Consider the following 20930-nt stretch of genomic DNA (forward strand, 5'->3'; position numbering starts at 1 on the left):
TAGGAGGTATTCTAGGGGCTACGAATTGACAAATTGGTGGGCCGAACGCCAAATACTAATTCCTACCTATAGTTCAACAGTTTAGAAGACGGTTCACGTATTATAAGAAATCTCTTTCAAAATAGTGAAATACACATTATATATTTATCGAGTTTAGCTGACAATTGAGTCGAACAAATTAAGTTTCATGAGCAAGATACGTTTTGTTGACCAGACGTAAGAATCAGGTAGTCACATCGGAATATTTTTGCAATTTTCCCCAAGAATATCAAAAGAACAATGACAATGATGGGCAATCGAACAAATTAACTTTCATGAGGAAGATATTTTTTTTTTTAACATCATGAAATGACACAAAGGTTTAGGAGACTCCTAATCGTTGTGTCTGTTTAGCTCTTTTTAATTATGGATTTGGGTTAACTTATATGGGTAATCTAATTCCTTGACTTGTTTTTAGTCTAGCTATCATGCATGTTGGACCCTCTTTCTTCCTAGTATATATATCAAGGAGCAATATATAACACCTCCATTATAAAGACCGGCTCAAGAGAAAACTTAAAAATATGGCCATGGCTTCTCCTTGTCTCCATACATGCACAGTACAACAACCACGAGCAACACTTAGTAGAATCCACTTCTTAGTACACTTTTCAGCCATATTAGGGTTACTTTACTATAGAATAAAACACTTATTCCAAGGAGACGTATCAATTGTTTCATGGAGTCTCATCACAATTGCTGAGCTTATTTTCACTTTCATATGGTTAGTTACACAATCCTTCCGTTGGCGCCCGGTGGCTCGGTCAGTCATGCCGGAAAATCTTCCAGTTGATACTGAGTTGCCTGGCATCGACGTGTTTATATGCACAGCTGATCCTATTAAGGAACCAGTTTTTGAGGTTATGAACACGGTTTTATCAGCTATGTCACTTGATTATCCACCGGAAAAACTCGCTGTTTATCTCTCCGATGATGGTGGTGCTGCCGTGACTTTGTATGCTATTAAGGAAGCATGTGGATTTGCTATGGTTTGGGTGCCTTTTTGTAGGAAGTATGGAATAAAGACTATTTGTCCTGATGCATTTTTCGCTTCTTTTGGTGATGATGAACGTTTGATGCGTGGAAATGAATTCAAGAATGAAGAGGAAAATATCAAGGTGAGATATTTTTTTTTTCTTTTACTCTTTTGGATGATAAAATGTCCATTGTAGAAAGTGCACGTCCTTTTCTTTTTGTTTCCCACTTGATGCCTGATACGGTTAAGAAATTGATCTTGGCCTCATGACTCAACCCAAAAGCTAATTCATGAGGTGTCCAACACCATATGAAGATATCAATTTTCCTAGCACAATCGATCTGGGACTTCAGCATTCCTCGCGCATTTAGGTTTGGACATTTGGAGTGTGAGCAATATTATAATATGAGAACCTGACATTGGGTAAACTAAGAAATGGGATATATAGGCTTGGCTCGATACCATGTAGAAATGGACCTTGAACCTGACTAAGCTCCATATACAAGCTCATAAGGTGAGGACTGTTCAAAACCAAATAAGGAGACTAATTTTCTCTCCCGCACCCTTGTTGGATTTGATTACTTTGGGGTTTGATTGATCCGTGTTCACGCCGGGAAGTCCACTATGTCACTAATCCGTGTTCGCGCTCCCTTGAAAGGCGTCATCACCATTTTCAAGGCTTAAACGCAAAACCTCTAGTTAATGCTAGATGAATACTGCATTCCATCACAACTATCTGATCGTTTAGACATGAAATATTTCAATTTTAGCATATTAATTATAAATTGAGCAACGTTGCCGCTACGACGATAAAAACAATATTCTCATAATAACCTTCGATCTTTCTTCGTCAACAAAATCTTAGAGGTCTAATCTTTAGGAATAATACGGTCGCAACCGTCATCTTTATGAACTACCTCATCAAAAAGTATATAATCTTTGTTTCTTTTTCAAAGTAATTAATGAAATTATTATGAGAGAGTTAATTTAATTTTTGTTGAAAACATGATAAAATAAAAGTGATCTTTTTCTAATAGCTTAAACTCTTGGATGAAATTGAACGTACAATTCAACAATTCACTTGGTCCAATAACTTCGACTTAGGCTTCTCGAACCAAAACTTGATAGTTAATATTCGTTTATCTGTTTATAATTATCTTGCATCTTGAGATTTTAACATGTAATTTTGTCCATTTTTGAACTTTTAATCTAGAAACTTTAGAACTGGAAATTAAAATTTCGGCAGGACAGGAGAACTTTATTGTTTTAAAGTGTAATATGGACTTTATTACATATAAGATGATGAATATTTTATTGTGCAGGCGGCATACGAAGTGTTTAAGAAAAATATAGAGAAAGCCAGTAGCGTTGAAGGGTCCGTCAGAATGGATCGACCTCCCAATATCGAGGTGCGTAATTGACTAGCATAATTACTATAAACATAATTTACTAGCATATAATTAGAATTAATAAATTATGCTGGGAAAAGTAAAAAAAAATAAAAAAAAATCTCATTTGTTAGTGAAATTGAAGAAATTAATACACATCTATAGGTTTATTCTAAGAAAATTTTAAGCTAGGATTAACAATAATAGTTTTAATCATATAATGAGGTGCAGGTGATATATGATAATATGAAAAATGAAGGGGGTGAACATAAACAAAGCAAATTGCCGCTATTAGTTTACATGTCACGCGAAAGGCGACCATCCAGCCCTCATCGTTTCAAGGCTGGAGCCTTGAATGCTCTTGTAAGTACCATTTTCCCCAAAGGGTTATTTATTTATTACTTATGGTTTTTTTTTTTCCCCTTTAAGCATTAGAATTACAATTTGATAAGTAATTTGGAAGAATTATATTAAAAAAAATTAAAGGGGACAAAATTTACATTTTATCAACCTTAATTTTTTATTTTTTTTTGGGTTCAAAAGATATTATATATGCATATTAATTATGTATCACAACAAAAGAGAGACTTCCAAACATTTGTTGTAAAGAAAAAAATCTAGCAATTGAAAATATGTATAGAGCTTTTACAGTATCATATCACTTTAAAGTTAATTACACAAGTTTTTTATTTTATTCTTATAAAAATACAAATTTATAACTTAAATAACATGATATAAGTTGTAATCAACCTGTTACCACAAACTAAAACTAGCTGCACTTACAGAGGCAAGATTTAAACTTTATGAATTTTAAATTTAGGATAGCGACATCAAGTATTAATAAATGATTTCAAAATTTAATTTATATATATAATGAATTTAGCACAAATATAAAGTTTAGACTAAAGCTAGTGTGTCTGGTCGATTCTGTAGATCACCTTCTAGCTTCACCTTTGACTGCAGTATAATTTTTTTTTTAATCATAGTATATATAAATTAAATCAGCTGAATGTTCCCGTTCTTCTTAATATATATTGAATGTGAAACTTATATTGGTGGTGATGACAGCTTCGAGTTTCAGGGGTAATGAGCAATGCACCATATATGCTTGTTTTGGATTGTGACATGTATTGCAATGACCCTTCCTCTGCCAAGCAAGCCATGTGTTTTCATCTTGATCAAAACATTTCTACTTCTCTTTCCTATGTACAATTCCCTCAAACCTTTTACAACGTCAGTAAAAATGACATCTATGATGCTCAATCAAGATCCGCATACAAGGTATACATCCTGTTATGTTACAAGTGTATTCTATTTCAAGTTTTCAACTTCATATATAATATACAATTTTGGATTTAAGCTGAAATATCGGGTGCTTTATAGAATGACTTTGAAGGTGAGTAATTTTGAACTTTTGTCTGCTTCCTCTAGGGGCAAAACTCAATATATATTTTGTCACTCTTTGTAGAATAAGTATCAAGGTATGGATGGAGTAGGAGGGACTGTTTGTGCAGGCACAGGCTATTATTTGAAGAAAGAAGCGTTATATGGTAGTCCGATTAACCAAGATAATATGACTCCACTTTTTCTAAAAGCTCAATCCGAGTACAAGTGGGAATCATTACTTTATCAATCAGGTCTTCAACTTATTAATTTATATTACACAGAATTTATGGTTGTGTTTTGAGCACATAATTCCTTGTACATTTATTAATTAATCAGTATATATTTGGTACACAGAGGAATTGCTTCAAGAGGCAGAAGAAAAGTTTGGTGCTTCGAGAAAGTTCATCAATTCGGTTAACTCTCTGAATGATCAAAGAAATGGCAAGGAGATTCTATGTGACGAGATTATAGATGAAGCTAAAACTCTTGCTTCTTGCACCTTTGAAGAAAATACAAGCTGGGGTAAAGAAGTAAGTATCATCCTACTACTACATATATATACTTTCATGGCTGTCAAATAAGTGGGTTGAATTGAATTTAAGACATGTTAAAATAAGTTGAGTAAATAAATAAACGGATCACTAACCATTCAATAGTTACTTGGACTAAGACGAGCCGAGTCAAGATATGGTAAATAATGAATCATAGTCCAATCTACGCAACTCTTACCAAATTTTGAATTATTTATTTATATTCGTATAATCTTGTTTAATTACCAAATAAAACTAACCATTTTCTTCTTTTTACTTTTATTATAGCCGTATATAACATATCAAACAAGTAATATACATATATATATATATATATATATTGATAAAGTTTCTCGTAAGTCAATCTGTGCTCGATATTTTGCCCGAATTAGCCCAACTTTTGGATTGACTAGATTGAGTGGGTCAAAATGAGTTAAATTAACAAATGAACGAATCGTTAGCCGCCGCCCAAACTTGAGCGGGTTGGGTAAGTCATATTTTTATGGGCTAGTTTTGCCATCACAGGTAATACTTTTGTATCTGTCTCTATTTAATTGTTATGATTATTTTATCTAAAATCTTAAGCTGCTGTTTAATTTACAGATCGGTTACTCATACAACAGTTTACTGGAGAGCTCATACACTGGATATCTATTGCACTCTAAGGGGTGGAAATCAGTTTATCTTTATCCAAAGAGGCCATGCTTCCTTGGTTGTAGCACCATTGACATGAAGGATGCTTTGGTCCAACTCATGAAGTGGGCTTCTGGGCTAGTACAAGTTGGGCTCTCAAAGTACAGCCCACTTACTTATGGAGTCATGTCAAGAATGCCTTTAGTCCAAAACATGTGTTATGCATACTTCATGTTCTCACATTTTCTCTCCATCCCTTGCTTCCTTTATGGCATTGTTCCACCCTTGTGCTTCTTGAGTGGCACTCCAGTGTTTCCTAAGGTAATGAAATACTTTTATCCCTTTAGCTGACGTTGATCCTTCAACACTTAAGAGTTCTAAAATCAAGTATGAAAATTAAATTCTATTACCAACAAGCATTTTATCAACCAGAAGCTGAGTCAGAATTTTTAGCTTATGATTCGAACCCCGGTTCTTTTTATTTACTGGGTTCTATCTAGATAGATTATTTATACATATCAAGTGAATTTTAACATAAATACAAGATTTGAGCCAAAACTACTGAGTTCTTCCAAACTCGTGGGTTGTGGCTAAAATGGTGGCTCCAGTCTCCACCCCTATCGTTAACAACAACACTACCATAAAAAAAAATGTAAAATACTCTGATTTTGCTAGTTGAAATGGACATATGAGCGATTGATTACAAGATCAGCTCGACTTATCCAACCCGAACAAAGAGAAAGAAAGGTTGATATCCAAAAGGTCTGATGGAATTTAATTCACTAAAGTATAGTGACAATTAATGAAATTGTTAGTTTGCATCCCACCACATTCCTCGTAAATTGCTAGTACATTCCAACAAGAATAGTGTAAACTATTGTGTCATAGACCAACAATGTAACAAGCTAACAGAACAGGGAATCATACCAAAATGGTAAAATATATAATTGATCAAAGTGCTAGCCTTCTAACTAAATTGATGATATATAAAACTTTGTGTACATGACTCATTTCAATTGTCTTTTTTTTTTCTTTTCCGATCCCCTCCCTTTACAGGTGACAAGCCCATGGTTTGCACTATTCACAACCATATTCTTATCATCTCTGGCTGAACATTTATATGAAGTCTTGTCTAGTGGTGGCAACTTGAGGACATGGTGGAATGAGCAAAGAATTTGGATAATAAAAACAGTAACAGCTTGCTTGTTTGGATGCTTAGATGTTTTAATGAAGTGGCTAGGTGTTGCAAAGGCAAATTTCAGGTTAACAAACAAAGCCATAGATGAAGAGAAACTAAGGAAATATGAAAAGGGTAAATTTGATTTCCAAGGTGCTAAATTGTTCATGGTCCCTTTGACATTTTTGGTGGTGTTTAATGTGGTGTGCTTCATATTTGGAATGAGAAGATTGGCCTCAGAGAGGAACTTTGAGGAGATGTTTGGACAAGGTTTCCTTTCTTTTTATGTTTTAGTTCTTAGTTATCCTATATTAGAGGGTTTAGTATCAAAGAAAGCCAAGTAAAATCCTCACTAATTTGCTCTTATGGATACAGATTACAGAGAGAGGTGAAAGAAAATTTGTGTATAGTATCGTGTATAAATAATGCTTCATTTCATGTTGTGAAAATAATACTACTATTTGCAAAACCAAATGTTTATTGTGTTCAATAAATTGCATTAACACTGTCTTTTTTTTTTTTTTTTTCCCACTTTTACTCTTTGTTATAGCAGATAAGTTGTCTTTTTTCTTTTTTACAAAATTACAAATCCTACTTTGTAAAAAGGATTAGCTGTAAATATTGTTGAGGTGATCTGGTAGTGTGTAATTTTTTAACACTATTTATATATGTAAGTTGAACTAATTTTTGCCAAGCTTGAGAGTTTTCTAATATCAAATACTTATTATATTTATCTTTTGAATGCGAAATAAAAAGGTTTAATTAAATTTATCGATAATGTAAGATTTTTTTATATGTTATTAGATCACTTTAAAAGTAGTGAAGTGTTAATGTGATACATTCCTATAATAGTTTGCTTTATAATCAAATCAAACTAGTAAAAGTTTTTTCTTAGTTTATCATGTCTATTTCATATGAATCACGTTCAAAACAATGATGGCCCGTATTTCTAATATTACCCAACCATTTTTTACATTATTATACACTTTTATACAAAGTTGATATATTGTCTATAGTAAGTGTATAATGTTGTATATCGTGTGTATAAATACAGTTCAAAAAAGAAAATTGGTTATGCAGATGTAAATTAAATATATGACTACGTGAATGTAATATTTTATATTGGATTGTATATTATTGAAATTATCCCTTTATTTTGGTGTGGGTCAATTTGGATTAGAAATGCAGCTCAAAATTGCTCAAGTTTTAGAAAGTCTAACTTGAACTTAGACTCAAAATAACCCGTCAATGAACATATGCCTAACTCAACCGTCGATGGACGTATGCCTAATTCAAATACCCCAACGTTTATATCCAGTTTCACGAGCACACTTTATGTTAATTTAAATAATTAATAAACGTTGAATAGGCTCAGTACTAAGATTGGATTGAATGTTATTTTTTTAAGATGTTGGGTTCACTGAACTAATGTTGGATTCGCTAAGATTTTGTTTAGACTTCAATTGCGTTTTGACCTATAAGCAGCTGCCCCTCCAAATCTATTTGGAGGAATCACGTTTTCAAGATTAATTCTGACAGGTTTTCCATTTAAAAACTTGTCTTTATTTGTGTTGAAATGTTCATAGGCATTTCTTTTAAAGTATGACTGATTAAAAGTTAAAACCAACGCATATACTGCTAGTTATATTTTAGAGTACATTCTAGAGAAAAAAACTGCAAGAAATAAGATTCATTTAGCACCTATATATACAAAGTGAAATTATTATTCATGATTTATTTGAAGCCGCCTCCAAAGGATATATTGGATTAGGAAGGAGTAGAGTTCAACTATTTTTATTTTAGGAGTAGAATCAACTAGAGTTTGAACTCATGTAGATCGACAAGATCATAAGAAGCCTATCTCTAGATTACAACATTTGATATAATATGTATTTTAAATTCTTGTATTTGAATTACTATTAGGTAAATCCTATAATGTCCAAATTCAATCCATAAATCCCTTATGAATCAACACAAAAGCTTCAACAACTTCTTAACCCCTTCATCTATAACTTTCTCCCCTTTCATTTATAATGTCCAAATTCAATCCATAAATCCCTTATGAATCAACACAAAAGCTTCAACAGGTTCTTAACCCCTTCATCTATAACTTTCTCCCCTTTCATTTTTATCTTCTTACTCAATTCTCTACCTTTCAAATTTACTTCTTTCTTCCCAACCACCTTCCCTATTCCTTTTGCCATGTCTTCTCTCTTTATTTCCCCATTTTCACCTCTCAAAATCTCCACCCCTATTCCAAGTTCCTCCACTAATCTTGAATTAAATGGTTGATTATGATTCATAGGCATGGCTATTATTGGTACGCCAAAACTCATGCTCTCTAATATAATTCCATCCACAGTAAGTTACAAAACCTCCAATACTTGAATGGTTCAAAATTTGGGTTTGTGGCACCCATCCTTCAATAACCATCCCTTCTCCGTTTGTACTTTCAAGAAAACCTTGTGGAACCATTTCTTCTATTGTAGTGTTCACCCCTATTGTGAATTTGATTGTCCAAATAAAATTAACTTTGCTTAGCTCAAGCCCACTGGCTATCTCTTCAATTTCTTGCTTTGAGAAGAAACGTTCACTTCCAAATGACACATAAACACATGAACATTTTTCCTTCTTGTCTAGCCATGATTGAATTGTCACGAAATGCTCCTCTTCACCTATCGCCTCCTCGCAAATGAGTGGACCAATTGGTATCAGCTCCTTATTTCCTATGGTAGAAACATAATCTATGTACTTCCCCTCAGTCTCCCGACAAGTGTTCAACAAAACAATGTCATGAGATTGTTCAAAGGATTTAAGGATAATGTATCCAAATGCTTTCTCATCGCGTGGTTCTATCGGTTGCATATCTAATTTCTTGATCTCATAGTCACGAAGGTATAAGGAAGAAAAAGGAAAAGATGTAAGGCTTGGAATTCCATGAATAAATTGGTGATAGAGGTAGGCAAGATTAGAAGTTGAAGAAACATAAAACATAATAGCATGAATATTGCATGATGAAGCCATAGTTGATGCCCATGGTTGGAACCCAACATAGATAATAGATAATCAAGTTAGGTTTTAGAGTTTCAATTATGCTTGGAAATTGGGAAGAAGCCATTTGAAAGGCTTGAATGAGAGTACAATTGAGATGGGGAGGGAGTTCATTAGTTGTATGGTAATGAGAAGGTAACCCATGCAAATAAGGCAAGTGAAATTCAACAAGTTGTATGGGGAAATTGTTACCAGAGGAGTTTTTATCTAAGGTTTTCTTGATAGATTTGAGAATAATGGGTGTAGAAAGAAAATATATGTGAACCTTCATTTTTGATAATTTCTTGGCTAGCGCCAAAAAGGGGTTTACATGGCCAAAACCTAGCCAAGGAAATAGTAGGATACTAGGACTATTTTCCTTAGTTTTCTCCATGAATGGAAATCTTATAAAGCAACATAGTTTAATAGGGTAGGCAAAGTTTAGCTATGTGGAATTTTCATTTAGTTTTTGATGTTCACGACTCGATTGGCATGTAACGTGCACGAAATTTTGTCCAATAATTTCACGGCATTTGCATGTCAATTGAGAGAATTCAAAGTGGAAAATTAAAAGGATTTAATTTTTATACGATTGATATTCCAAAGAAACTTATGTTAATATACTTTAATATGTTGTAACAGATAAGCAGCTCATTAATCTCATTTTTCATGGATAGTATTATCTATAGTAGTTATCCTTAAAAGTAAAACCATTTGAATATATGATATTTTTACGCTGTCATTATAATTTATCTAGGATGGTTTCCGTGTTAACATATGACCCAAAAATAAACAATTACGATTGAGATTACAGTGATGGCATGGACCCTCCATGTTATCAACACGGATAAAATTATTAGATATGGTGGATCTTTTGGATTTTGACAGATTTAAATTTAGGGCATTTTACATAAATAGCAAACATTTAGGGTTTAATCAAGCTGCATAGCTAATGTTTCAATATTTACGTTCTGTAGCAAATCAGCCCAGCTCCCACATGTGTATTCAATTTTTCCTTTTTAGCTGTATTCATGAATACAATAATTTTTTTCCAACTGTATTCATAAAATAACTATCTGTAATCATAAATTGTCTTGTTGTATTCATGAATACAACGATTAAAAAACTGAATACGTATACGCCAATAATTACACAAAATACATCATATTTTCCGATATGTATACAACAGATGCAGACGAAAAATACAGTATAAAACATTCATACACCAAAAAATTAACAAATATGCCATATTTTCCGGTATGTATACAACAAATACAAGCGAAAAATACTGTATACAACATAGATACACCAAAAAATTAACAAGTACGCCATATTTTTCTGTATGTATACAACAAATACAAGCGAAAAATATTGTATACACGGTAAATATACAACAAATACAACGAAAATCTAGATTTTTTCTAGATCTGACCGGAAAAAATTCCGGCTAATACAATGTTAACATTTCTTTTCCGACGTAGATCTGAGTTTTTTCTTCTTCTCCGGAGAAGCCACCGTCGGCTGCACTGCTCAGATCCGTCATAGATCTGAGCTTTTTTTCGTTTTTGCTTCTAACAATGCTCAGATCCGTCGCTATTGACGCTTTTCCGGCGTAGATCTGAGTTTTTTTTTCTTGTTGGCGCCGGAGAAGAAAGGAAAAAAGGGTATGGCCGGAGAAGAAAGGGAACAGGAGAAGGGGCTGGCAGTGACGACGGTGAAGGGGCACGACATTTCGCCGGAGCTCCGGCGGCGGAGCAGTGGGGAGAAGAGGGGGGAGAGAGATAGGAGAGATGAGTTGAAAGTGAATAGTGGGATGAGTATTCTATTTTGTGTGTGTATATATATATATATAATTACTAAATGGTATTAATACACAAATATTTACTATGAGAAGTAATTAAATTAAACTATAGCTACTAAATATCAATACCCACTATATGTTTGTTATATCATATAGTTATTCCTTAAATTTAAGGTGCTAAGTCTACTGAGGACGAAACGTTTAAAACATAGTACAAGAAGAGAAACTGCACAAATGTAAGCTAACTATATTATATTGATGTAATGCACTAATTAAATGAAGAAGTCATCATCAGGGGCTAAAAAACTGACACCTACGGTAAGAAAAAAATTTCGGACGTATTTACTAAATTTAAAATTGTCATTATCAGAAAATATGCATGGTCACTAAGTATTAAATACAGCATCTAGCTATAGACTAAAAAAAGTGATTGCATTTTTGTATACATTTTTTTTTTGTTAACAAGATACTAGTTCAGTGAAGCTCATGCTGAGCCCGGGCCCAAGATCAAGATAATATGCACTTCATAATGGTTTTAATTGAAAAATAATAATTTGTGTACGTTTCTTAGGCACAACTTTTTTAAGAGCATGTTTGGATGGATTTATGACTTTTGACTTATAAGTCAAAAGTAGTTAGGAATTCTAACTTATGCCTTTTGACTTATTTTTATTATTGACTTAAAAAATAGCACTTTTTTTAACTTACCCAAACACTACAAAAATGCTTAAAAACACCTAAAATAAGTCAATCCAAACAGCCTCTAAGATAGTCGCTTCTTAATCATGTATTATTCATTAATTAAGTGTTTTGATCAGACAATTAGATAATTTACTAAAAGAATTATTATAAGAAAGCAAGTTTGCTAGGGATAAACAGATATCAAAGAGATAGAGATAACTTGACGTTTAGTAACATAATTTAAAGTATGCAAAATGATATATTTTATGAATTTGTGAGCATATAATTTCTAGGTAGAGGTATAGGAATAGCATCTTTTGGTATTTATTGGTTAAACTACTCATAATTTCATGTGAAAATGGTTTATGCAAAAACAAAAATGGTGATTAAAGTCTAGGTTTAGATGAAATTAAAAAAATTGAATTCATTGAAACAAAGTTTAAGAATTAATATAGTTTGTCATTAAGTCATTGATGCATTTTTAAAAGAGAACTCCCTTACGCAACCAATTAAGGATGACATGATTTTTGACAAATTAAATTGTTTGCAAGAAAAGAAGGATGCAATTATAAATATTTAATAATTATGGGATTGAGGAGTTGATCACTTGGTAAGCATCTTTTCCTCTTTTCTATCCCACTTAATTAGGCAAATTGAATAAAATTTAAAGGTTCTTTTTCTTTTATTTTCCAAGATTTTAATCTATTAATTGTTACAAAGTTTTGAATTTTATTTTCTATTGCATAATTGTGTTAAATCTTTAAATAAGATCAAGAGAATGTGACTTTATATTTTTAAAATATTTTTTACTAAAAATAAGTTCAAGAGAAATTTACTGATAATTTAAGAATTACTAAAGAAACTTTGATCGACAGAGTACTCTTCCAATACCAATGAGTTCTTCAAATTCATTATCATCACCATTTTAGATTATCTTTGAGCATAATTATTTTTATTAGATGACATCATCACTATTCACAACTTTTTTAGCATTTTAAAGGGCTAAAAATTGATTATATCTACCAAATTGATTTTGTCAACCTAAGTAAAAATGAAATAAAGTAGCGGCAAAAATAAAACATAGAAAAAAAGTATGCTATCAAAAAGGATTTGAAAATATCTTGATTTATTGGAACATACTTTGGTACATGAAGTAATAAATAGCAAATCCAAGATCAATTTGAAAGAGCAAACCATTTTGGTTAGGCCAATCAATTAGTTACAATGTAACTAAGTACTACAAACTCATTACATTGTCCCTTATATATAGTTTAATATATATTAAACATAATTTACGTTCGACGTTATAAGAAATGGGGTCCATACAGACTGAATATTCTTTTGCTATATACTCCCTCCGTCCCATATTAATTGTTCACTTTTTCTTTTGTACGTCCTTTGAGAACTCATAAATAAAAGTGTATTTTTACTACATTAGCCGTATATCTCTCCTATTAATTGCACTCTAATCATTATTTGTTACTTTAAAAAACAATTAATGTTAAGGTCAAAGTAAGCAAAAACTTAATTAATTCTATCTTGATTTTGTAAATGGACAAGTATTTTGAGATAAATATTTATAGTAATGTGGACAACTAATATGGCACTGAGGGAGAAGTAACTATTAGTCTATTACAACTAGAATTTGAATCATCAGCAGGAATGCTTCGAATCTTTCAAAAGGAGTTCCTAAAATGTCTAGCCAATAATCCAGCTTATATGAAGACCGAGGCACATGATAATCCAACTTATATCAAGACAATTGTGAAAATAGTATCTGCGCATGATCAAGGGCGGATCTACGTGGTTGCAAGCGGATTCAATTCAACCCACTTCGTCAAAATATTTTATATTTTTGTATGTGTGATATCTCTAGAAAACAAGAAATACATTACCAAATAAAGATTGAACCCTCTTACAAAATCGAGGATTCCATCATTTTGCTTAATTCTTTCAATACCTCTTTGTACGACCTCACCCTCCCTTTTAAGAAAAAAAAAAACCTTCTACATTACTCAGGCATAGTTTCATAATTCTATTTCTTGGTTAACTTTTCTCTTCACTGTTTACATCTTTTTTTCCTTGAACATTTGCCTCCCTTTTTTCATTAGCAATTAATCTATGTCCCAATTGATGTGACACACTTTCTTTTTTAGTTTGTCCCAAAAAGAATATCACATTTTTTTAATTAGAAACAACTTAACTTAATTCCCTTTTTACCCTAATAAAATAATTTATAGTCACACAAATATTTAAGGTTTATTTTAAACCACAAATTTAAAAGTCTTCCTGTCCTTTTAATATTTTGTTTATTAAAAAGTCTTCGTGCAGTCAGCATACACGAATCAGACTTTGTTGCCAAATTCAAAAGTATCTTCAAGTATATCAGTTGTTTATAGTTTAGTTTATTTTGATTTAGACAATAAGTCTATAATGTTTGTTTGTGTTGCATATATCGAAATAATTTGAAGCAACTATTTAATTTAAAAGGTCATTTTGGTTTATGTTGATGTTTTGTTAAGTTTGTCTTCTGAAGTTTATCTTAGTTTATAACTCATTTGTTTACACAAGCGAATAGAGTTATTTTGTTTGCCAAATTGTTGTGTTAAATAGTTTTGTATTAAAAAAATACTTGTTAAAATTTAGAAAAGAATGAAACTTTGTTAAATTAGATAAATTGTTAAAATAAATAGATTTTTGTTGACTTTTATCAAGTCATTTGAAAAAAAAATTAAAACACAGTTTCAAATGACGTTTAAGGCTATATGACCAGAAAAATAAGTTCTCTTGGCGTGTCTACTATCGCCAGGGCTGATCTATATAGAAGGGTCCGAGTGCCACGCCACCAGGACTCCTCGATTGAAATTGTTATATTATAAGAAGTCTTATACTCCCTCTGTCCCAAAAAGATTGTCCTCCTTTTCTTTTCAGTCTGTCCCAAAAAGATTGTCCCCTTTCTATATATAGAAACAATTTAATTTTATGAGATGATTTACAGCCATACAAATATCTAAGGCTTGTTTTGGACCACACATTTCAAAAGTTTTCCTTTATTTCTTAAATTTTGTGTCAAGTCAAAAGAGGACAATCTTTTTTGGACGGAGGAAGTAGATATTAAACCTGCCACCCGCAGAAAGAAATGAGTGCCTGGTTGCCTCAAGTTTTTCTCCTTTGCTTTTGCCTTCTTGCAAAGTACACGTTTTGCTTTTTTTTTTTTTTTTTTTTTTTTGCTTTCTGCTAGTACAACGTGTCTCTACCAGTGTTTTAAAAGACGGGGGTGTAAGGCGGGGCGTTTTACATACGCCTCGACGAGGCGTAAGCCTCGAGGAACAGGGCATAAGCCCCATAGGTATTTAATTTTTAGTATTTCATAAAATAATATATTTACAATAAATATTTTTAAATAGGTAAAATTATATAAAAATAAAAAAATTGTACATAAATGAAATATATATGTATGTGTATATATATATATATATATATATATATATATATATATATATATATATATATATATACATGTTTGTGCGCGGGCGGAAAAAAAACTAATCAAAACAATCCATTATACGCCACTTACAACTTGTAATTATATATAACATAATTTTACAAGTATAAACAACACAACGAAATAAAAACTATTATGAAATGCAAATCAACTCTAACATCTTAACTTTCAAACACTGAAAATATCACAGTTTCTTAAAACACTATTACTATCATACTATTCATTTTATCTCCTTAAAATAATCAATAAAATTTATCAATATTACAATTAAAACGTAACTTCTTCATGAAGAAAAAATAAAATTATCTGATAATTCTGATACATAGGACTGAAGACCAATGACAGGTGAAAATATACAATTCCGCTATGTATTTTTAAAAGAAATATTAAGTGATATTCACCCTCACGACGTTCTCAAATAGTAAATATCCAATACTACGACTTGTTATTTGAGTTACACCCAATCTTCTTATTTCTATAGATGAAAAACTATTAAGTATCATTAATTTGTTAAACAATTATAAAGGTGAATGATTTTAATTAAGGAATTTAAAATATAATTTTTGTTAGAATTATTAGGCGAACCCCGGGCGTTGGGCGTTAGGCGTGTTTAGAGCATACAGTCGGGTGCTTAGGGTGCAAGCCTCACAGGAACTAAGCCTCGGGGTGTTTTGCTAGTGCCCTGCCCCGAGGCGAGTTCCGGGACGAGTCCTGAAACTGCATTTTAAAACACTGGTATCTACTTCAGTTCTTTTCTCTCTTTTTTCTATTTCTTTAATTTCTCTTTACTTGCTATTCTTTATTAATCCTAGTTGGCTCTTTTTTGGTTTAATTAAATTTCGACTTTTTTTTAATTCCTCTAATCTCTACTATTATAGAAATGACACTTAGAGGGACGAACACGGAGGACGAACACCGCACTTTAGTAATTAATATGTTTTTCATGGGCATTATGTTAAGTGAGATGATCCAACTCACTTTAGGTTCCCATTGTATGCAAATCCATGTGATGCTCTGGCCAATGATCTCTTTCGCCTTTTTCACGTGTCCATTTTAGGAAGACAAAGAATGATGTTTGGCTTCACTCTTGTTATTAGTTATATATTTTCTATTATATATAAGCATGGAGGAGGGACGAACACAGCTCATCCAGCTTGTACCATGAGCTTCACAAATTGTAAACGCAATAAATGTTTGTACCATAATTTATATAATTTGTACACTTTATCTAACTATTTTTATATCTCACGTACACATATGTCATAGTACTGAATATTTATTCTCTTCTCATGTATACACGTGTGCACTTCAATTTTAATTCTCCGATACATTTATTTCCTCCGTACACTTTTACTTGTTCACTTTTGACTTTTCACGTTTTTTCTGAATATTTATTTTCTTCCCATGTATACATGTATGCACTTCAATTTTAATTATCTGACACATATTTATTTTCTCCGTGTATTTTTACTTGTTCACTTTTGACTTTTCACGTTATTTAAGAGTACTCATTCCATCTCATATTTCTTGGCCACATTACTTGACTTTTCACGTTATTTAAGAATTGATAAATCAAGTACTCTCTTCGTCCCATATTACTTTGTCACATTACTATACTTGACTTTTCACGTTCTTTAAGAATTAATAAAATGAAGTACTCCCTTAGTCCATATTACTTGGCCACATTACTAAAAATATATGTCTATTTTTCTATTATAATTTTTCTTCTTTTCTATTTCTAATATATCTAAGTGTGAAGAGAGGACTAACACATCAATAGAAATTTGTACCACAAGCTATATAAATTGTACATTTTAACCAACTACCTTTTTATCCCACGTGGTCATATGTCATAGCACTGAATATTTATCTCTTCTCATGTATACACGTATGCACTTCAAATTTAATTCTCTGACACATTTATTTTCTCCTTGCACTTATACTTGTTGACTTTGACTTTTCAAGTTCTTTAAGAATTAATAAATGAAGTACTCCCTCCATTCCATATTACTTGGCCATATTACTAAACTACATTTTTACTGAATATTTATTCTCTGCTCATGTATACAAGTATGCACTTCAATTTTAATTGTCCGACACATATTTATTTCGTCCGTGCACTTTTACTTATTCATAAATGAAGTACTCAACATTACTAAAAATATATGTCCAAATTATTTGTTCATTTACAGAACCAAGATAAAATTTATTAAATCTTTCACATCTTATCCTCTCCGTCTCATATTACTTGGCCACATTACTAAAAATATATGTCCAAATTACTTGTTCATTTACAAAACCAAGATATAATAACAAGATAAAATTAATTAAATCTTTCCCATCTTACCCTTAGTAATAAATGTTCTTGAAAATAGTCAATTTTGATTAGAATGTATTTATTGGAGAGAGATAGGGGTAAGATAGTAAAATACATCTTTTACTTCTGATCATATTTATTGCTGTAAGTGTCACGACCCAACTAGAGGGCCATGACGGGTACCCTAAGCTATCCTACCGAGAACCACCTGTCAATTATCATTTAACCCAACTTAAGCGTACACCATTCTCAACACAAAGTTCATTTTGAAACGACCTTCATTTGCTTCTCAAAACACATACATATATACACATATACAAAAGCCCACGAGGCTACAAAATGATACACCGGATATACACTAAGAGATCACATAACATCTACTACCCACACATAAGTATCTACGAGCCTCTAACTGGAACACTGTAATCATAAGGACGGGACAGGACCCCGTCATGCCCCAATAGATACACAAAAGAATATACCAAGAAGTGGCAACTCTGAAGTAGTGGAGTGCTTCTGTATCTTTGCTGAGAAAGCTCCTAGGAATCCGGAATGTCTCCCTGTCTACCTGTGGGCACGAATACAGCGTCCATAAAAGAAAGGACGTCAGTACGAACAATGTACTGAGTATGTAAGGCATGTACAACAGTATAATAAAGAAATAAGAGAACATAAGATGAAGAGGTAACCTGTGACTGATTGCCTCTTAAGGCGAAGTCATGCATGCTAACTCTTATATTAAAACAACATCATATCACATGTACAAATATAAACTGCCCAACCATATAGGTACGGTGTGATCATCATTAGCCCGCGTTCGGGGTAACCATATCATGCCGCCCACTAGTGGTGTCTGCCCGGTCAACTAGGCACGGTGTAATTATCATCATAGCTGCCCACTATACTCGTCGTAGTTGTGTCTTCCCGGCCAACTAGGCATGTTGTAATCATCATTATATACATAACATAAAGCATGCATGAGAGCTCGAGTAAAAAAAAACATAACTCTATCGGAGTGACGTAAGGTCGGTAACATCCGATTATATTATGGAATAATAATCATTGCTATGTCTCACCTTGAAGGGACTAACATCATGAGGTGAGACAACAACAAGAAATAGCACCAATGAAATCATGAAATAGGGCTATCAAGCTCATAATGACATCATCTCATAAGCTTCGGAATTATAAAAATAGCATCATCATCATTATCATTATCATAAAACATATATCTTCTCTAGCTCATAAGAAACTCTTAAGAATCATAAACTTTCAGCTTTTAGGATGCAAGAAAGTCATGGAAAAGTATAGAAGATAGTAATATAAGAGTCATGTCTTTACGAAAGAAAGAGATTAGCCTTACATACCTTTATGTCTCCTTATCGACTAAATGTTCTCCTTCCAAGCTCACAAATTCTACCTTCAAGAGAATCCGTACTAAAATTAGGTTATGAAAAATACACTTAAGATCAATTTAGAGTAACTAGAGGCTAACGGAATTTGGGCAGCATTTCCTCTATTTTGCTAACTTTCGCCATATCATAAAACAACTCCCAAATTACATTATCAACATCCATGATATCATATTCAAGCAATTATATTCAATTTAACATCAGTTTCAACCAAAATCCCCTTTTCAAGTTTGCACCATAGTCGTCTTCCCCACTACAACATCCATGGCTTCTCCGCTTTAATTCTTTTCCTTTCTAAGAGGTCACTAAGCCTTTACACACATCCAACCACATAAATAAGATGGAAAACATACCTTATGGTCAAGGAACCTCTCCTGGCTCAACTCCCTTCAAGACCAAATTCACTCCAACTTTGAAAGAAATCAAGAACAATCACTTTTCTTGGATTACCTTAGGGTGTTAATGCTGATTCTCTCTTTAGATGATTATGGAAGGATGTAGAGTGGTATGGAACCTTTAAGTACTCCTTGGAAGTGTCTATAGAGGTGGATAAATAAGTGGGAAAAGTTAGAAATGAACTTAGGGTCATTTGGGATTTAAAATCAAGTTGGTAGAGAGTTTGCGACCTTGCACACTGAGTGTGCGGTCACACACTCTTCCCACCACTTAGGGGAGGTGTTGGGAAGTGAGCTCTCCCAATTTAGGGAGTTGGCGCACAGTGTGCGGCTCAGCACACCCAGTGTGCGGGCGCACACTGCCCCAATTTTCCCGATTTTCATGCAATCGTGCTCTCTTTGATTCGTCTGATCTCCAATCTTTAGGAAACCTTTTTGGCACTTATATAAAACTTCATTAACCATCCAAGGGGATCTATATCTCTCCTCAAAGTGATGCTAAGAAATTCTTAACTCAAATTATGTGAAATTCTCCCAAACATGACTCTACCTTAACTTTCTCGGACGAGCTTTCTTCTTTTGCCTCAAATGTCTTTGGAATCTTAATTAGAGTTTTTAAGTATCCTTTCTTACTTGTAAGGGCTCCATGGACACTCTAGGCTCATGGTAGTCTACTCATCATGTGAATAACATGAATTTCCCCCAAGGTGTAACAATAAGTCTCAATAGCCTTCGAAAATAATTTGAAAATGAGTAATTAAAGGGTAAAATTAATAATAAGAACACACAAATATTCACTCATTAATTCCATGATTCTCCCCACTCTTCTTGATGGTCCCCATGATAAATAAAGGAATACAAGAAAAAGGATGACATGTATACAATTATGTACGCCTATAATATATGCGTAGTCATTATCTTTATACAGAATCAACATAATTGAAATTTCATACTAATTAATAATTACCATATTAGTTTCTTTCTCTTGATATGTTAACATGGACAAGTAAAAGTAAACAGAGGGAGTGACTTTTATCCTCGTTTTCCTTCTTTGTCAATACTTTAAACGTGAAGAGAGGACGAACAATAGCAATGCAAATTTGTACCAAAAGTTATTTTAATTCTCCTACACATAACTTGTTCACTTTTGACTTTTCACGTTCTTCGAGAATTAATAAATAAAGTATATATTTTATCATAATATCCATATTTATTGATTTATAATCTCAATAGCCTCAGAAATGATTTGAAAAGGAATAATTTATGTGAAGGGTAAAATAAGAAGAAGAATTTTTTTTCTTGATATGTTAATGTCGACAAGTAAAAGTGAAGGGAGAAAGTGACTTTTATTCCTCCATTGTCAATACTTTACTTATTTACTCTCCTTTGCAGTCTTTGATTATTGTTTCTTTACATTTATAAAATGTATTACTTTATATTTTCATTTTCGAATTAAAATTTGGTGATTAACGATATAACATATATCTTTCTAATTTTGATTTCTTTGTAACAATTTATTTTATCTATAATTGTTAATATAAAAAATTATAATATATTTTTTAATTAATTTAATAAAAATATTTTATTAATTTTGCTTTTAAAAAATCCAATATATACAACAATGGTTCTTATGTTTGGATCTGAACAGTTACTTAATTAA

General features: G+C 32.3%; 1 protein-coding gene and 1 pseudogene across 1 annotated transcript; one reads left to right on the forward strand and one right to left on the reverse strand.

The window, feature by feature from the left end:
• The first annotated feature begins 419 nt into the window (after positions 1 to 419).
• On the forward strand, positions 420 to 6812 carry LOC132610397 (cellulose synthase-like protein G3). The gene is made up of 8 exons (XM_060324694.1): positions 420 to 1157; positions 2338 to 2424; positions 2635 to 2766; positions 3472 to 3684; positions 3872 to 4040; positions 4144 to 4319; positions 4923 to 5273; positions 6009 to 6812. Exons 1-8 carry the CDS (start codon positions 564 to 566, stop codon positions 6471 to 6473), a joined length of 2187 nt encoding a protein of 728 aa, XP_060180677.1. The 5' UTR covers positions 420 to 563; the 3' UTR covers positions 6474 to 6812.
• Positions 6813 to 7849: 1037 nt separating this feature from the next.
• Positions 7850 to 9553, reverse strand: LOC132610384 (UDP-glucosyltransferase 29-like; annotated as a pseudogene).
• Positions 9554 to 20930: the final 11377 nt, after the last annotated feature.

The sequence above is a fragment of the Lycium barbarum genome, chromosome 9 (assembly GCF_019175385.1).
Source record: "Lycium barbarum isolate Lr01 chromosome 9, ASM1917538v2, whole genome shotgun sequence".
Taxonomy (NCBI): domain Eukaryota; kingdom Viridiplantae; phylum Streptophyta; class Magnoliopsida; order Solanales; family Solanaceae; genus Lycium; species Lycium barbarum.